The sequence below is a fragment of the Micromys minutus genome, assembly GCF_963924665.1.
Source record: "Micromys minutus genome assembly, chromosome: 21".
Classification (NCBI taxonomy): Eukaryota; Metazoa; Chordata; class Mammalia; order Rodentia; family Muridae; genus Micromys; species Micromys minutus.
The window spans coordinates 41,477,406-41,497,133 of NC_137956.1; the positions used below are offsets into that span (position 1 = coordinate 41,477,406).

General features: G+C 45.2%; 1 protein-coding gene across 2 annotated transcripts in view; it reads right to left on the reverse strand.

Annotated features, from left to right (window-relative positions):
- The window catches only part of STAC (SH3 and cysteine rich domain), a gene marked incomplete at its 3' end in the record, with an annotated part of 118,455 nt that overhangs the window by 56,306 nt on the left and 42,421 nt on the right, over window positions 1-19,728 (reverse strand). For both annotated transcript variants that reach the window (XM_080934431.1, XM_080934430.1), the window contains exon 2: window positions 9,894-10,173. In XM_080934431.1, coding sequence (XP_080790557.1) covers window positions 9,894-10,173 — 280 coding nt within the window. The remainder of the gene's footprint in view (window positions 1-9,893; window positions 10,174-19,728) is intronic.

Genomic DNA, 19,728 nt, shown 5'->3' on the forward strand with positions numbered 1-19,728 from the left:
ACATTAGTGGCTCTCACACGAGTTTCATCTTCAGTTTCCCCTTTTGAAACATTACTTCAAAAATGTAGTCTGAATCACCAAGACACAAATTCTTAAGGCTAATCGAATGGATGGTGAATTGAGAAATCACTTAAAACTAGCAATGCTTCAGATGTATGAAATGCAGCTGTTATAAAATATAAAGACACCTTGAGCTCATTCTCAGCCCTCGGCAGGGAACGTAGAACATCGCGGTAATAAATAAAATCTGGATCTGCAGCCCTAGCTTAGTGGTAGAACTCTTGTCCAGCATGTAGGAGGTCCTGGGTTCAATTCCCATCACCACAAAAGTGACATCAAAATAAAACCAGCAAAATCTGGGAAACCCTGCTGTTAGGTCTAAAATAGGGATTGAGAGTTTGGTAAATATACCTGGAGCAATAATGAATTTACATTTTAACCTCAAACTGCAGTTTTACTTGAGAAATGTAGAATAAGGAATGGGTATAATTATTAGTAGAAGAACATACATATTTTTGAAACGCTGGAAGTTGTTAAAGGAAAGGCCTCTTAAAAAGCATAAAGAACATGCACATATGTGTGGACGCAGACAGCGGTAGGTAATGGGAGACAGTAGAAGAACCAGATTATTTGATTACCTTTAATTAATTAAATTAATTATTTAATATCACATTTATCTACCTATATGCTTAGTGTCTGTATGTGTGTCTATGAGTGCATGCATGCATCTCTCTCTCTCTCTCTCTCTCTCTCTCTCTCTCTCTCTCTGTGTGTGTGTGTGTGTGTGTGGAGAGGTCAGGAAAATGCTCGCTGGAGTTGGTTCTCTCCTTTTACCATGCAACTCTTGGCATGCAAACTTAGGGTATGATGCTTGATTGCAAATGCTTGCCCTGGGAGCCATCTGAGCAGTCCAGGAAGGCCAAATATTTTTAAAGAGATAGAATAAAAATGTAGGTCCAGTCAAGAAAATCCCAGCATGTCTGCTTTAGAAAGAGAAAATAGCAGAGTCCGGAGTAACCCATTAGGCTTCACTGGGTTCAATTCCCATGAGCACCCAGACAGCTCACGCTATACTCAGCGGGTCACAAAGGAGAACAAAAGGATGTGGGTGTGACAAAGGTCTAGGAGGGTCTTGAGGTGTGTGTATGTGTGTCAGGAGTGGGGGGGGCATCCGATAAGGTAGAGGGTAAGAGTAATAAGAATGGTTACCTAGATTATGGAATTGTCAAAGAATACACCATACAACAACCCTGTCAAAAGTTGGAAGTTAAGCCCAGTGAGCACACATTAAAGAGTAGACATGATGTGCTGGGGCACCCATCACTAACAGGATAGATGGCATTATGGATGGGACAGTATGGCATGTGGCTCAGGTGTGGGTTCAAGTCACAGCAAGGGCTGAAGGAACCTTTTCACAATCTGCAAATTTGTATCAACACATACAACAGAAGAGATGTCAAGAGAAGTATGGATAAGGAGAAAGCCAGGCCCCTGTGTCACTGGCCTGTGCCAATTCTTAGACCCCAGGTAGCCTAGGGATCGTCTCATATTCTTGCACTAAAAATCAGTTTTCTTTTGTAAGTTTGGAAACCATTTCCCCCATTCACGAATACCTTTTCTAAGGCAAAGTTTCCGGTAGTTCTGGCTGGTCTTGAACTCCATGTACAGCTGAGAACGACCTGGATTTCGAATCCCACTGATTCTACCTCCTACCCAAGTGCTGGCATTGTAGGTGTCTGTTACTACTCTCAAGTTATAGGAGATGGGGGATCCAGCCCGGGCTTCATGCATTCAGGTGGGTATTCTCCCAACTGAGCTACAGGGCCAGCCCCACCCACGCCTATTTTTAAATGCTTTTGCCCTGCAGTTGTTGTAATGATAGGCACACACCTGAGAGCTGAAACTGACTTCAAGAAATTTATCGAAGTCCACTCTGGCATGGGAACTCAGGGAAAAAGTTATCCCTGAGAACTGGAAGATCAGTTTTTAATTAGTTCTCAATAGACTTTGGACTGGCCAGAAAATAGTATCTAGAACTTTTTATGAGAAACAAATTATCTGCGGCAGGGCAGGAAGACACTGGGTAGTTCTTCCCAACCTCCCTTGCTTTTTCTTTAGGCAGTGGGTTGAGGATTTTGCCCCTTTGAAACGATGGCAGGCAAGCCTTCATGATTCCACTAACACTGTCAGACATGGAAAAACACGTCTTGTTGTCTAATCTATATCTGTTTCTGCTGGAACAACTGCAATTCAGTGCGTGTGTGTATGTGTGTGTGCGCACATATGTATAGATGTATGCATACATGTGTGCCTGTATGTATGCTTGTGCAAGTGTGTGTGTGTACATGTGTTTATGCATGTATGTGCCTGTGCATGTGCACATGTGTGTGTGTGTGTGTTTGTGTGTGTGTGTGTGTATGTGTGAGTTCATGCATGTGTGCATATTTGTGTGTCATAGGTTGAATTCATTGTCATCTTATATCGCTTTGCATATTACTTTTTGGGACAAGGTCTCTAACTGAACCTGGAGCTCATTTAGCCCTGGGGAGCATCCTGTCTGTCCCCCCAGCACTGTGTTTACATGAATGTGCAGCGGTGCCAAGCTTCTTACATAAGTAGTGAGAATCGGGACACAGGTCCTCGTGTGGGTGTGACAAACTCTTTATCAACCAAGCCATTATTTCCCCCAGCCTCTGGCTTAATCCTTTTTATCTAAGCAATTTTCAGAGAGATATTTTAAATCCATTTCTGTTGGCTGTAGTCGATGATCAGAAAAATAGTAGGAGATGCAGCTTTCAAAGTATTTTGTGCTTTCTTCTTTTACCTGAAAGGTATTGAGTAGCGGCCGTGCATACTTCTGTTTGAGAATGACAGTAAGGGCATTGAGCCTGAGATTTAAATCTTAATAAATTCTCAATATATTTAGGTCCTCTAAATTATGTGTGCCAGACCGATCGCCATGCTAAACTGATTTCACTGGTGACCAAGGGAAGCGGGGGTGTTAGAAGGGAAGAGTCCTTAGTGACAGTTGCCATCTTACTGTGATTGTCATGGTTCCATGCCTCTCTACTCTGCCCCCAACTGTGTATGTGTGTGTAGGTCATTGGTCAGCTGTGGGGTTAATGCTTTAGGTACCATCGATCTTGTTTTTCTGAGTCAGAATCTCTTACTGGTTTGGATCTTGCCCGAGTAGTCTGCGTTATCTGACTAATGAGCCCCAATTATCCTCCTGTCTCCACGTCTGGAGCACAGATGTCACCACATCTGGCCCCTGAACTCAGGTCCTAATGCTTGCAAGGAAAGCACTCAATGAAGAGCTGAGCTCTCCAGCCCGACCTTCTATCCTTTAATGTTCTTTGCCCAGCAGTGTGCAGTTCTCTTAGAATGGACCAAATGGGAAAACAATGGGAGGAAATCTGTCTGATGGGCAGAGCATTCCTTTGCATCCTGTAATGTTAACGAAGCAGCTAAGCTGTGACTACCAGAGAGGAATAATCCTGTGGGACAGGACACTCAGAACTGGGAAGTGTGTGTTATCACTGCTGATCGCATCTCCAAGGAGCTTACTGAAGCCTGGGCTGTGAGAAACTTGAAATGTCAGAGATAACAAGTGTTGGTTACAGAAGTGGCAAACACCTCTTAATTAGGTCTCAGTGGGTTTGAGATTAGCTGGATGGAAGGCCAGAGAAGAAAGGAAGGATATTGCAGATGACATATGCCAGAATGCCAAAAGAGAGCTGAGAAAACAGTATCCAGAACCTTCCATGGAGAACAGAAAACATTATCCAGAACCTTCCATGGAGAATAGGTTGTTTGAGACAAAATGAAAAAATGGCCACAAATTGGTATTCCTACTGCCTCTTGTCCCACTTCTCCTTATGCCAATGGGCCAAAGGTTTTGCCCTTTCAAAGGGATGGCGTTCAGAAAGCACACTGGTGCTTAAGGAGGCCTCTAATTGATATATGTCTGGGAAGGCTCTTGAGATGTTCATATTTTCTTATGTACAAATTGTACAGCCCTGAAAGCATTGTTCACTTAAATGACCACAGGTATCCCTGAGGTTGTTAGCTCTGAGAATACACAGGCTTTACATTTGACTTTAGATATTCCTGCAAGTCTCTGGCCACTCTCACCCAACGTACTCTTTGCATAGGTACCAACCCTTTCTTTTTAAATTGCATATCTTGTGTTTATGTGTGTCTTTTCTACTGGAGATTTGATTAATAGCTAGAACAGTGGGATGCATTCAGAGCAGGCCAGGAAACAGTTAAAACAATAGTCAGACAAGAGCACAGCAGAAAGGTCTATCTTGGATGTATGGTAGTGCTTCCTCTTGTCAAATTATAAAGGCCATGGGGCCATTGATAGCAGGGTCTCTCTCCATCTTAAATGCACTCTCATCAAAAGATGCTGCCCCTACAGCATCAGCATCACACAGCATGGATGTTCCAGCCAAGGATGCTGCCCTGTTGAGGAATGCTGATGGACATCCTGTTGGTGGCTTGCTCATTGCACATTTATTGCGCGGGTGCAGTGATTATTGACTGATAACATGTCATACATTCCCCCATTTTGCCCTTTTCTGCAAGATAATTTGTCTTAGCCAAATAGAATCCTTTCTGCTGGATGCCCCATTCGTCCCTCCTCCCAGGACACCCAGGGCCAGTGATTGGCTGATACAGCAAGTACAAGGGAAGTCTCTTGCTTCTGGAGGGACTCTTTACTTGGTCCAGTCTGACATAGTCTATAAGACCACAATCTCACTTAATACCTTCTCCTGTCTTTTCTTTTTCTTTAGTTCTCCTCCCAAGGGCACACCCTACAACCAAGCACCCTCATAAGAATCCCTACATAAGACAGCACTTATTATTTTTTCTTGTGGAAAACTTGAAAAAAAGTTATGAACGCCATGGATTCTTTCAAGGAGACTTGAAATTTTAAGCAAAGAAATTCAACATTTTTTTCTAATAATCTGTTTATTAAATCTGAGCCCATTTAATATACCATATCTTCTAAGAAGACTACAGATAAAGCCATTAAAATTAATTTAGAATAGTCTTATAAGCATGGTGTCTAGTGAAAAAAAAAAAAAAACTTGGGACCTGTAGGGAAAATTTTCCTTAATTGATGGAGTAGACACACACCTGGGGTTGGCCATATTAGGAAAGCATGTTTCACTTTAGAGAAAAAGCTGGACATGATGGTAAAATCTCAGCACCAGAGAGGGAGAGATGGGGGGAATCCCTGGAGCATGCTGACCAGCCAGTCAAGCCAAATTGTTAAGTTTCAGGTTTAATGCCAGGCTCTATCTCAGAGAATAAAATGGAGAGTGAAGATACCCAACACCGACTTCAGTCTCCACATGCACACTCTGTACATATGCACATAAGCATGTGTGAATGCCCACATGCACACACATGCATACCACCCAAGATCACAGGTTAACCTATTGCATAGTGTCACACGGGTTCAGTGTTCACTTGAATGGCTCACTGCCAATACTCAATTCAACATCAAGGCAGAATGCAGTAGTTGGAATCCTTCTAGGAAGATGGTTCATGATCTCCACTCTCCTTATAAAGACTTGAGGATGTCATAAGAGGATCTACTTAGAGGAAAAATAAAAGTGCTCTCACCTAGGACTTCAATCAGTTTAGAAGTTTTCTCCACCTAACACCTAATCTCCAGTCCTGTTGTCCCAGAAGCAGGACCATTCACCTCTGGAGCTCATAGGCACACAGGACTACTTGCTTTGCTCACATTTCTATGAAAGGTTGGGTTGTCTGTCATGGCTTGAATAAGTAACCAATTATTGTAGATGGGGATAGAAGAAAGAGGCAAGAAGAAATCATACCCCTTACTTCCAAGTCTTAGGGAACTTTGAGGAACAGAATGTAAAGGGATTGTAAGAGCCAGGAATTGGAGAGGACTGGGGAGAAAAAGTGTCCTATGGCCACCAAAAGACTATTACATTCATTAACTAACAGCTTCTGTGGTTTCCTGCACAAGACCTGCAGAAGATGTATGGATAGATGGATAGAAATGGGGCACACAGCAAGGTTTGCTTTTTTTTTTTTTTTTAAGAACATAAAGTTGGGAGGGGGAATTAGAGATCTGAAAAAAGTTGAAGAAGGGGAGAGGGGTTATATATGATTAAAATATATTGTGTAAAGTTTCAAAGAATAAATTAAAACAGTATACTAAGCTAATAAAAAGTATCTCCAGCATGTCCACCCCAAAGGGCAAGCCCTAGAGAAATGATTAGACTAGCTAGAGACCAGGGGTTTAATCTGCTTAACCCACAGAGTGTGGGAGCCAGCTCAGTAGGGAGGGCCCTGGGCATCATGTTGAAGGTAAAGGAACTTAAAGCAGATGGTCAGCTATGAGCCTATCTTTGCTGGCCAATTTACTCATGGTAGACATATGACCTTTACAAATTTAAGGACAGGTATCAACCAGCTGTGAGTGTACTTTTGTTTCAGAAAAAAAGTAGTGGTGGGTAGTGGTGGTGGTGGTGATGGTGGTGGTGGTGGTGATGATGGTGCTAGTGATGGTGGTGGAGGTGGTGATGGTGGTGATGGTGGTAGAGGTGGTGATGAGGTGGTGATAGGGATGGAGGTTGTGATTGTGGTGGTGGTGATGGTGGTGGTGGTAGTGATAGATCTAGTGATAGTGGTAATGGTGGTAGAGGTAGTGTTTGTGGTGGTGGTGATGGTGGTGATGCTGGTGATGGTGGTGATGCTGATGATGGTGGTGGAGGTGGTGATGATGGTGATGCTGGTGATGGTGGTGGAGGTGGTGATGGTGGTGGAGGTTGGTGGTGGTGGTGGTGGTTGTGATGGTGGTGGTTGTTGTTGTGGTGGTGTTGGAGGAGGATATGAGCCTCATCTTTCTTTCAAAGATGCCTCTTGTATCACTTCTGTTTCATTTTGCACCTTTTCATCCTTTCTGTGCTCTCCTTAAAGAAGACACTAGTTTGCTTTGCTAAGTCCTTGAAAATATCAGGTCAATGTGTTGACTATCCTTTTTCCTTTCTTCGTTTTTAAAGATAAAGGAACAGTAAGACTGGGAGATGGCTTAGACCAGATATTCTCAACCTCCCAGTGCTGTGTCCCTTTAATACAGTTCCACATGTGATGACCCTCAATCATAAAATTATTTTGGCGGCTCTTCATAACTGTAATTTTGCTACTGTTACGAATTGTAGTACATATCTGCATTTTCCAGTGGTCCTTTTCTAGTGGTCTTATGCAATCTCTGTGAAAGGCTTGTTTGGCCCTGCAAGGAGGTCACAACCTACAGGTTGAGAACAACTGGTTAAGGGGGAAAGTGTTTGCTTAGCAAACAAGATGGTTTGAGTTTGATGCCCAAAGTGCGTATTTATAACCCCAGTGCTGCAATTGGGTTGGAATAGGTAGGTGGTTTCCTAGCATTCCTGCTGGCCAGCCTCGCAGAAAGGGTGAGCTTCAGGTTCAATGAGAGACCCTGCTTCAACAAAAAAGATAGTAATATGGATGGTACCTGACCTTCAACCTCTGGTCTCCACGTGCACATAGCACTACCCTCATTATTCATGAAGAGCTGGGTTTGATCTCAGAACCTTATAAAACCAGGTGTGGTGGCACACAGATGTGTTCCCAGTTTCCTGGTGGAGGAAAGGCAGGATGATTAGAAGTTCAAGATTATCCTCATTAGAGATATTTAGGCCAGCCTGGGATACATGGAAACTCTCACAGTTAGGTAGAGCTGGAGAGATGGCTCAGCAGTTAAAAGCACTTGCTGCTCTTTTAGAAGACCTAAGTTCCATTCCCAGGACCTGTTCCATCAGGACCTGTTCCATTCCAACTCTGGCCAGTGTGAGCCTATGTACCCATGTGCACATTGGCCCCACCCCACCCCCAGCATAGACACATATATATTTTTTTTTTTTAAAGGGCAGCTGCAATACAAATTCAATTCAGATAAATCCACAGTGCAACCTTCTTTAGTACTGGGTCTTATAAAGTTGCTCTTGTGGTGTCCCGAGAACCCCCACTTGGGAATGGCTGTGACATTCCTCAGAGGTGAACTCATTTCCATTACTCATTCTGAAAAAGCACAAGCTCCTTGTCTTTTCACACGCATCACAATGTGACTGAAAATAGATCCTCATCAGCACCTCTTTCAGGGTTATGAATAGCACTACCTTGAAAAGGGCTGAAGTGATGCATGCAAGGGGTTCAGAAAGGAGGCATTCAAGAAAAACCAAGCAGGAGGCAGGTATCTAAGTACTTTGAGCACAGGGCATGATGGGACCCCCCTCAGGCTCCCACACTGGGAGCCAGGTGCCACACTCAAATGGAGATAGAGTGGGTGGGAGTTCCAAGAAGGAGCTGCATCTACTGGGCAAAGCGGTTGAAAAATCCAAAGAGGACCTAAGCATCGGATCAGACTGCGGACCCGTTCTCTATCCTTTTATCCATCCCTCTTTCCCAGAGGCTGGAAAGTCAACTGGTATTTCCCCACCTTCCTGACTGTCAATCATTGTACCCAACCAAAGGAATTCACGGTGGGTTGCCTCCAGCTCAAGAAACCAAGGTGCTTTGCCCTCTGCCTCTTATTCTCACTGGGAGAACAACATGACAAGTCTGGGGCTCTGGCTTAAGGAAAGAGTGAGGGACAAGGAGAAGAAAAGACGTAGCCACGGAATGGTGTGTCTCGGCCAGTCTGGCTCTGTCTGATCTGAATATGCTCAAGTGAGATTTGCAAAGTGGCTTGTTTTGGTGGTTTTTTTTTTTTTTGTTTGTTTGTTTTTGTAGCTGTCTTTATGTGGCATTATGATGGAAATCTGATCAATACAGACCTCGTTTTCTAAATGTGGTTTGTTTAGAGGAAGGACAGGGATAGTGGAGAGCAGAAAGCCCTATCTGAACATGTAGACAGGTCTCATGGCTGTAGCAGCAGTAGATCTGATGCTGATGCTGCTTCCCACAGAGAGCATCCCACCTGGGGACAGAAGGTCCCCGGACATAAGCTGCCCTGAGGTTCAGCTGTACTTCACATCACTCTCGGAGGCTGACTGAGCAAAGCTTCCATCATCTCTCTGAACAATTGCATGTCCAGAGACAACTGTTCATGGGCCATCTTTAGTTTAACAGTTATTAATTACCCACTGTGTTTGACCTACCGGTGTTGTAAGACATGGAGGTAAAGAGCTCTTGGAACACACTGTGACCTTATACTCCTGCCATCCCAAAGACTGAGGCTGATACTGGAGACCTCCCTGCTTTTCAGTAACACGATGACCACACCCATATATTTGAAGAAAAAAAAAAACCCTTGATTTATAGCTTTCATGAAACATTGAAACATGGTATTGGGGGTAGCCTAAATCTGTATCCCTGGGACCGGGACCACTAATATTTGGCTCTAGAAGAAACTCTCTCTTATTCTCTTTTTCACTGACACACCCCTTAACTGGACCTCGACAAGGCTGAGGGAACCAGATGGAGGCCGTTCTACCTTCCTGGCCTCATAGCCATCACTGAGGTGTCCAGTGTCAGTGCTGACAGGAAAACACCTCAGGTCTCCTGTGCCGACCTGGAATAGCAGGCCCAGGCAGGTATACGTGGGCCACATTCAGAAAAGGTATAAAGGGCACCAGCCTCCCGGTGGAGGATGCCAGCTGCTGTCTTGGTTCTGACCAGATTCCAAATAAGCTCTCCCTCCACCTGGCGCCCTGCTTCCCTTTGCTTTGCACAAGTCCCCTCCCCCTCCTTCAAGGCCCCTCCCCACAAAGACCCTCTTGCACCTGAAACTCAGATCTGGTCTGTGGGTCCCTGAACCTAGACATGCAGCTCCCATTCATTTTCCCAGGGGCATTGCACCTGTAGAGGTGGGAGGGGGGTCTTACCCACGATCATGTGGTTGCAGACATCACAGAAGGTGGGCTTCTTAAAGACATGCTCCTGAAAGGCGTGGACCTTGCTGTTGCTGCCGGGATGCAGGCCAGCCTTGGTGGGCAGGGATGCTGGGCTTCCAGGGATGGGTATTGGGCTGGGGCCTGGGCTGGCCTTGGCCAGCAGGTCTGCTTGCGATTTCACATCACTGTTGGCTCGTGGGAAGAAGTTGTCAGCACTTTTGCTCCGCAAGCTCTTGGTCTTGAAAGAAAGTGACCGTTTTAGTTTCTGGAGCTGCAAGGTAATGACAGGACAGCCTCTCTTATGATGGGTCCTGCGACTCCTGTGGGGGATGCAGCCAGTTCTGCCCTAGACCCCACACATACCTTAGCCCCAGTGTGAGCAGTCCAAGGCTAGTGGATACCTGAACTGGGACTCAGTTGTCCACCCTGTGCCCCATAAGCCAGTGGGCAGAGGGGGCTCCATCTGCCCATTCCACCTTTATCCTTCCCAGCCTTGCTTTCTTAGGGCCCATAACATGTTGCCTGAAGTCCCAGGACACAAGTCCCAGAACACTGGGCTTTTGACCTTTTATCTTTTGAGTTTGCATAGTTGGAACTGAGGTATGAACTCCTGCATATCAAGGCTGCGTGTGTAATACGGGCTTCTCTCCCTTATGACTGGTCAGTAGCTATTGGTCTCTAAGGGCAGCAAATATACAAACAATGTCTCCCTCTGTCTTGACATTAATCTGGCTAAATGGTCTCCAGGACACCAACTGGAAGCTTGCTAGTCTGTTTGTGTCTGAAACACGTGGAAAGAAGCATGTATTGTGTGTAAGACATGCCTTTACGCCCATGTGGTATGAGCATGTAGTATATGCTTATGCAAGTGAATAGTATACGTGCATGCATATTTGTATATGTACATATGTTATATATATATGGTATGTATATGTGTGTGTATATGTATATGCATGTGCCTGTGTGTATGTGGTATGGGGAAGTGTTAGGTGCATGTGTGATATATGTTTATGCATGTGGTATGTGTTTAGGACTTAGTATTTCAAAAGCTTGTTTAGCTCTCCTGGTCCTCTAGTTGTCCTTGCTCTGGTTTTCAGCCTCAGTAAACTAGATCATTTCTTTGTTGCCTTTGGGAGTTATGGCGAGACAACGCATGGATCTGGAAGATGCTAGCAGGACTTGAGTCTAGTCTGCATTGCTAATCTGACCGTGTGGGAGGGGAATGCACAGATGCTTTGTGCTTAAAATCCTCGGAGAACCTCCCCTTTCAGCTGGATGTGGCAGTGCGGGCCTAAAGCCCTAGCTACTCAGCTTGTGGGTCCCACGGCCTGCGGAGTGACTGTGGTTCAGCCTGGGGAATTCCACGTCTCGAAAATTAAATCGAGACAAAACAAGACTGAAGATACAGCTCAGGGGTGGGGTGCTTGCCTGGCATGGGTGGAACAGGCTCAGTCCCAGCACTGAGCAGAGGGTCCAACCTCTGCTGCTCAGACTCCTGGGCCCTGAGCACTGGTCACAGTCTGCATCAGCTGTGGCTTTGCTCAGTCTGGCCAGCTAAGATGGTTCTTTAAAAATCTCTCAAGCATTTCATTATCAACCCGTAGCACCTGCCTTCCCATCCCTCGGAGAGAAGGAGTAAACAATGAATTATCTCTATGGCTTTCAGGGGTTGCAACACCTTTGAGGTGGGTTCCTTTGGTAAGTATTCATCTGTAGCTCTTCCATTTGCTGAAATCATATCTGTGCAGCAGCCGAAGCGATGCATAAAGGTGCCTGGTGCTGACTGGAGGCTCCACACAGTGGGGCCGGGATCCCTGAGGACATTGAAGAGGAGCGGGCGGGACAATGTCAAGCCTGTCAGTTCTCTCCCCACCTCTGTCTTGACCGCAGAGGACTAGGAGGCCTCTGTGGTTACAGAGCTGTGGCACAGGTGCCACAAGAAGGCTATGTATGTCACCTCCAAATGGTCTTGTCAATTTGCTGTGTGATTTTGCAATAGACTGAACTCAGGTCATCTGGAACAGCAGCAAGTGCTCTCAACCACTGAATAGTCTATTTTCCACTCTGTGAACTTGCTGGCTTAAGGATCTGTACAGTTTTAAGGACAGAAATGAGACAAGATCTCACATTGTAGCCTAGGCTAGCTTAGAACTTACTACACAGCCCAGCTTGGCTTCAGACCGGAAAGATATCCCCTTTCCCCAGCCTGCTGCTGAGAGTTCAGATGTGAGACAACCAGGCTTTTGACCTTTTATTTCACTTTAATACCAGACTGATGAATAGGATTAGCAAATAAAAGCCACATGTTATCAAGCCTGGAGACCTGAGTTCCATCCCTGTGACCCACATGATAGAAAGAGAACTGACTCACACAAATTGTACTGTGACTGCCATCTGTGTACTGTAGTGTGTATGCACACACAAATGCACACAAACAATTATATTAAAAATTAACTGTGTATTCATATATATCACATATTCGCTCTCTCCCTCTTTTACACACACACACACACACACACACACACACACACACACACACACACACACACACCTATGGATTCTTTTTGGTCATAAATAAGAAGAAAGTAGTGTTATTTGGAGGAAAATGACATAACTTGAGATAGTCACATTAACTAAATCAATCCAGTCTTAAAAAGAGAAGTAACATGTTTCCTCTCATTTGGGATTCTTAGATTTTTATATAGAAGCATAAAAATCATGTATGTATGTGTGTGCGTATGTATGTGTGTATGTATGCATCTTTGTATGTATATATTCATGCATGACAAGAGTATGAGGAAGACCAATAGGGAACTAAGAGAAGTCATGTGACAGAAGAAGAATGTGTTGGTGTGGAGAAGAGCTCGAAGCCAGTTTGAAGGCAGGACCCTGTGGCTCCTTTGGAAGCCTGCCAAATGCTTTCAGGACCAAATGTGTGATAACCTGAGGGATTATGTGAGACAAGGCTCCTTCCACCCAGGGAGCTCAGTGACCTGAGCCATCCTACCTCCTGCAAGACAAAAGGGGACTCTAGTGGAGACCACAGCTCCCCAGCCAAGTCTCATGCAAACTGTCCACCCACACACCCACCACATGATGGTAGTTGGTGCTATGGGGTTGCACATCTGCTGTGCTTACAGGATAGCATATAACCAGCACAGGAGTATGGGCCAGGAAGGGTTATTGGAGCCCTGGAGAAACAAAGGAGATCAAGTATCCAGCTTAAGGTCGAGCAGCTCCCGAAAACCAGGTTCAACGTTAAGCCCATCTTCTGCTAACCTCGGGGTCATTCCTTTCTTGGTCAGTGAGTTTTCAGGTGTTAGCCAAGAGTGGAAGAAAGTTACACCAGGTTTCAGGAATGTGAAAATTCTCCTGGTCAGTGAGCGTGTAAAGGGCGTTGGAATGGGGAAGAAGGGCTGGGTCTCCAGAAGTTTACACAGAAGTTGGTACTTTCCTTCCTTGCCCTGCCATGTGTGAGTAGACACCGTGTCAGGCGAGGAAGTCTGCCTGCTTCTAGAGCGAGAGATTTGGTTGAGAGCCAATGGGACACTCCTTATTGAAACAGACTACTTGAAAGACATGCCTACATGGATGAGAGAGAGAGAGAGAGAGATACTGCAGCAGGTAAGAGACCTGGCCCTAGGGTCATAAAACCAGGAGAGAGGACCCTGCCCATGTCCACCTGCAGGACTCAGGAGATCAGGGCCCTGCACCTTGCTTGGGCAGCAGTAAAGCTGACTGACTCTGGTCAGGGGTGTGGGTGAAGAGGCCTGAGCTGGGGAGGCCTGAAGGTACGTGTATGGGAAAGTTAACCTCACCATTTGTCTACCATTCAACAGTGGCATGGATGAGGGAAAGAACACACACACACACACACACACACACACACACACACACACACACACACACAAACACACACACACCCTCATTCCTTACCACCTATGGCAGGCAGGAGATCTAACCCCAAGGTCATCGGAGCTGGAGAGCAGACCCTGTACCTTACTTAGCACAGTATAGCTGAACCTGATTGCAGGGTTGGGGAGCACAGGAGAGCCAGCCCAAGGGTGTGGCCATGGGAAAGCTGGGCCCTCAGCTTGTTTATCATGTATCATCACGAGCGAGGGAGATGTGCACTCCCTACTCTTGTCTCTTGCCACCTACAGCTGACTTGGTGGTCTTGAGGGTGGGAGAACTGGCTATATCCTTCACCTTCCTTTACACTCAGAAAAGCATATCCTGCACCTCAAAGGTAGAGCTGGCCCTGGTTGCAGTGGTTGCTGGTGAGCTGACCCCAAGGGTGTGAGAGCCAGAGAGCAGACAGGTTGACCAGTTTAAATACCTCTCAGGCTCAGATCCAGGCCTTTAAATTGGCCCACCCCAATGTCTACCCCATCACTGAACTGCTACAGCAGCTTTGTGATACAGGCCAACAGGATGTCTGAGAAGAATCTCACTAAGATTCCAGTATTTGTTTAATGGCAGAAGCCAGAGGCTTCCTACCAGACCAACGAGTCCTTACAATTAGCATTTATGAGCAAAGACGGGTGGACAAAAGGGTAGGCTATGGGACACACCGTGACACACCACAGCTTCCACAATGAGATTATTGTCTCTGTTTGGGTGGGAGGTTGCAAGGGTGGGGGGGGGCAAGGTGGGGTGAATGGGACTGGGGAGCATGAAGTCCACAAAGAACCAATAAAAAGCTCAAGAAAAAAAGGAAAAGAAAAACATGCCTACTAATGAAATAGGATCCTAGTTGCAAGTTCAAAAGAGCACTTTCTCCACATGCTCTGTCCCAGAGGACAAAGAAGTTGTAGTATCCCTCGTAGATGGAGTCATAGGCAGTTACAAGCAGCCTGACATGGTGCTGGGAACTGAACTTGGGTCCCCGGGAAGAGCAGCAAGTGTTCTTAACCACTGAACCATATGGTTGGCTTCCACAAATATTTGGAAGTGTCTTCTCATGTGCTGGAAATGGCTCATAACATTTTAGTAAACTTTATTCATGTGGCATTTATTTGGTGGTTGCAGTCAAATGCTGGGCCTTGTACACAACAGTCTGCTACTGAGCTACACTCCTAGTCTTACATCTTAGAAAACCTTGTGTGTGTGTGCGATTATTCATTCTCTTACTTATTGAATATCTTACTAATGACTATCAATTTGGATGCTACTAGGAGCCAGCAATGGTGTTCAGTTTGGCTGATTGAGCCGTGAAAAAAAAAAAGTTCAACAGTGAGACTGAACCCCCTAAGGTTTAAAGTCTGGTAGGCAGAGGACAAAAAGAGGATAAAGGACAACATACTTTCGGTGAGCACATACATTACAAAGGAAAAGAACAAGAGATACAAGCTTTCGAAGGTCACGAGCAGGCTTATTTGACAGGTGACATTTGAGCAGTAATGTGAAGAAAGTGGCAGGTGGGTGGGTGATGTTATGGGGAACACTGGGACATGGAAGAAACTAGCCACAAGACACTGCTGGGAGCTGGGCAAGCAGCAGAGGAGCATTGTGGGCAATGAAAAAGCCAGCAGCAATGGTCCCAGCGAGAAAGCCACATCCCTACAGCAACGGGTGAGGTCGCAGCAAGGGCAGGAATCCCATGTCAGCTCTGGTTGAGGCTTCCTTGCTGGTCACGGTGAGGGCTGTGGGATTTATCCTAAGGGCAATGATTCAGAGCAAGGAGGTGATGAGGGCAGACTTTTATTGGAAGGGCTGCTCTAGGGAGTGTTTGAGAAACAGATGGTTAGGAGGCAAGACTGAGGCAAAGAGACCTGCTGTGAGATGCCTGTACAAAAGAGCCATCTGAGAAGCGATTTTGATAGGTGTGGTAAGACACTTGGATTCCAGGTGCATTTGTAAAGTGGAGCCAGGAGTCTGTTGAAGGGTCATAGGATGTGAATGAGTTACTCTAAGATTTCTGATGTGTGCAACTGAGTGAACAGAGGCATGGCCTTTTGCTAGAAGAGCATCAGAGAAGACACGTTGTCATGGAGACCAGGAGGTCTGAGGTGCTTATTTGAAATTCGTGTGAAGTCACCATGTTGGTAAGTAGATACGTGATTTTGACATTCAGGAGAAAGGTCTAAGCCGGATAGTGAGTGCAGAGGCATGAGATATGGATGGAAAGCAGGGCCAAAGGAAATCATTACATATGTCATGAGAAGACCCTCAAGAGACGCTGCCTAAGGACAGAGCCTAGAATAATTCAAATGTAGATGAGAAGAAGACTCATGAGCACAGGCAGTGGTATTTGAGAAGAAGCTACCAAAGAAGGGGACCTAGAGAAAGGGATATTATGAAAGCTAATGGCAGGAACTGACTGGGAGAAGAATGGAAAGACAGTGGGTTGGGTCAAATTAATCCCAACCCCAATTTAAGTCACATGAGGTTTAAGGCTTTGAACCTCTTTGAAAGATCTTAGCAGATTCGGTGAAGCTCTGAGTGTGTGGTAACAAGGTTTCAAGAAAGAATGTCCAGACAGGAAGAAGGTAGATGTGGTGGTGGGTGGTCAAAGACAGTTTCTCAGTTTGCTGTGATGCAGATTAGTAAAGAGAAGGGTAGCTGGAAGGGGCTGTAACATTTTAGCATTTGGTTTGTGGATAATTTTATTTAAATTTTATTTTAGTTACTTTCAAGCTGCTTTTAATGTGATGGTGCCTAAGAGCTGGTTGCTGAGCTCTGTCCTTGAGAAGGGGTGGTTGTAACATACAAGACGTGGGCAGCTAGCAGAGGGATCCAGGCAAGCCAGCAGGACTGGTGCTTGTTAAATACAGATTTTCATGTGTGTGATGTCTGTGGGGGTATAGTTCATGCATGTGTAGGGACATGTGAAGGGCAGAGAACAGCACATATGTTGTTTTTCAGGTACCATCCACCTCTTTTTTTTTTTTTTTTTTTTTTTTTTTTTTTTTTTTATTGAGACAGAGCCAGTGTCCTTTGGGATCCACCTGTCTCCTTGTCACAGTGCTGGGATTGTCAGACACCTATGACCACATCTAGTATTGATTGTTAACATGGTTTCTGGGCACTTGCCAGCATGTTACTGGCAGAGCTTCCTCTAGACCAGGATATGGCTCTTTTGATTGTTTAGAACATGAGAGGAACCAGGAGGGGGAGGGAAGAGGTCTCAAGATCTGGAAGAGAAAGAAAGATTAGCTTACAGAGAGAAGGGACTGGTGCACCACAGAACAATGAACAGTGGGCAGGATGCTAGGAAGGCACAGATCATTTGTTACCTATTTTACAGAAGGGAAACCAGAAGAGATGGTGTGGTGGTTTGAATATGCTTGACCCAGTGAGTGGCACTATTAGGAGGTGTGACCTTGTTGGAGTAGGTGTGTCACTGTGGGGGTGGTCTTTGGGACCCAACTTCTAGCTGCCTGGAAGTAAGTCTTCTCTTGTTTGCCTTCTGAATAAGACATAGAAAAAAGTCTCAGTTCTTCCAGCATCATGCCTGCCTGGATGCTGCTGTTCTCCCTCCTTGATGATAATGGACTGAACCTCTGAACCTGTAAGCCAGTCCCAACTAAATGTTGTCCTTTATAAGTATTGCCTTGGTCATTGTGTCTCTTTACAGCAATGGAAACCCTAAGACACTTGGCAAGTTATATGCCCGAAAACCACAGGATGAAGCTCCACATATAAGTCTCTGACTTCAAAGCCCTGCAAAGCCTTGCAAAGCTAAAGAAACTTTGGTGAGAAAGTAACCCACCCTCAATCTCCTCTTAGAAAAATCTCTTAGCTTAGTATGATTTGTCACCCTGGTACTAGATGGGATTTTAGCAATGATCTACACAGCTGCCATGTTGGTGCCTCTTAGGTGACAGCTCATTAGGAAGCAAAGGCATTGGGCATCCTGAGAGCACACAGAGAATTTAGCCAGAAGGGGACCATAATGCAGATATGTTGATTCACCTGTTGGTGAATTTGCTTTTGGGATGAAGCTAAGTTAACTGCATGTGTTTGATCTTCCAAGCAGGACCTTAAGTCTGAACTGTGTGGGTGTGTGTGTGCTACAAACCAGTCCGCCTGCAAAGGCAGCAGCCCGGGAGGCACACAATTCCTGCGGGCATTCGGAGCTTATTTTCCTGACTGTTGATGCTAAGCCATCAGTTGCCTTTACAAACATCCTCTCAGCATCAGTACCACACTGGCTTTCCTATCAGGATTCAGATGAGGTCATCAGAAAACCGTTGACAAGCAAATATCTCATCCTGAGTTTTCCTATGTGATCTACATCTTTGATTTTGAAAATGAACATGTTTTTCCTCTTGACATTTTGTGTCCTCTAAAATAGTTACATCTTCCTGTTGAAATAGTCATTGGATTTTTTTTCCTGTAAAGATATGATTAAATTAATTGATGATCTATGCATGAAGGGAATGAGTTACTTGGCAAGCAGAGGCAGGTGATCCACCCTCGCCCATGTGCATTCTCTCTGAGACACACTCCCCTTCACCCTTCATCAGCCATGTGGACAACTAACGGAATCTATTTCAAGTTTAGCTGAGGCTGGGGTTTATCAGAGTATTTCCTAGACACACCCAAGGCTAGTGGGCAGACAGTGTGTTCGAGCCTTGGTGAAGTACAGGGCCTATGATGAGCTAGCTTCCCAATTTTCATGCTGAGTTTTTAGCTCTTGCATTGGATATCTTTCACATGCACATGCATTTGTGTGCACATGAAAGCCAGGCCTTGGGTGTTTTCCCCAGTTGTTTTCTATCTTAGTTTTTGAACCAGGTTCTCCGACTGGATGCAAAGCTCACTAATTGGCTGGCTGGTTGCCTCAGTAGTTCTCGAGATCCTCCTTCTTCTGTTTTCTCCATGCTAGACTTACAAAAACACATCGCTATGCCTGCCATTTTAGGTGGGTGCCGAGGACTTGAACTCCGGTCCTCATGTTTATATGGCAAGTGCTCCATTGACTGAGCCATCTCTCCAGTCTATGTCTGATTTCGTTCATCGCAAGCACGATGCAGTCCAGGTTAGATTCACTAGACTTTAGATGGTGATTTTAGTCTGAAAATTTCTCCCAGTTGTATTAATGAATAGCTTATAAAGCAATAATTATTGGATAGGAGCAACTCCATATTCTGCTCCCAACAGCTGCATGCCCTGAAGCCTCGTGGCTTGAGTCCCAACAGGAATTAACTTAGTGATTCTCTCACAATGCTGACACTGCTGAACACTGTGAAACAAAAGACCACAGTCCAGTCTTCAGATGTGTAGGGTGTATTCTTTCCAATCTCCCAAAATGAATTAAGTTTTACTTTCTGAGATAGGGTCTGATATTACAAGCCTAGGTTGATCTTGGATAACCTTGAACTTCTGTCTTTGTTATGGGAATGTAAGAGCCACTGTATCCTTTAACTTCGGATGGACCCATTCCTCTAATGTTGTTTCTATTCAATGTCTTTGTCTTAGATACATGTACAGAGTCAGAGCACCACACTCCCTGGATTTCCATAGATGCATTAGCTATCCATATCTTTGCTTTGTTTGTTTGATTTTTGTTTTTGTCTGAAATGACTCTTGTGTATGATATCAGCATAGTAATACATTGCCCTGAGCATGATGTCAACAAAGTCATTATTGTTTCTAAAGTGCGCTGTTATCAGAGTCATACATGATGCATTTAGAGACTCCTCCTTGGAAACAGAGTCTGGTGAGAAGCCACCAGCAGTAAGGGAGGATATAGGCTCAGGGACTAATCTCAGTATAAGGAAATAGTCTGAGGTCCCACTGGGTGTGACAGGAGAGGGATTTACAGTATTACATTCCAGCTGTTCAGCGTGAGTGAACGTCGGTGCTGACCATGATGGAG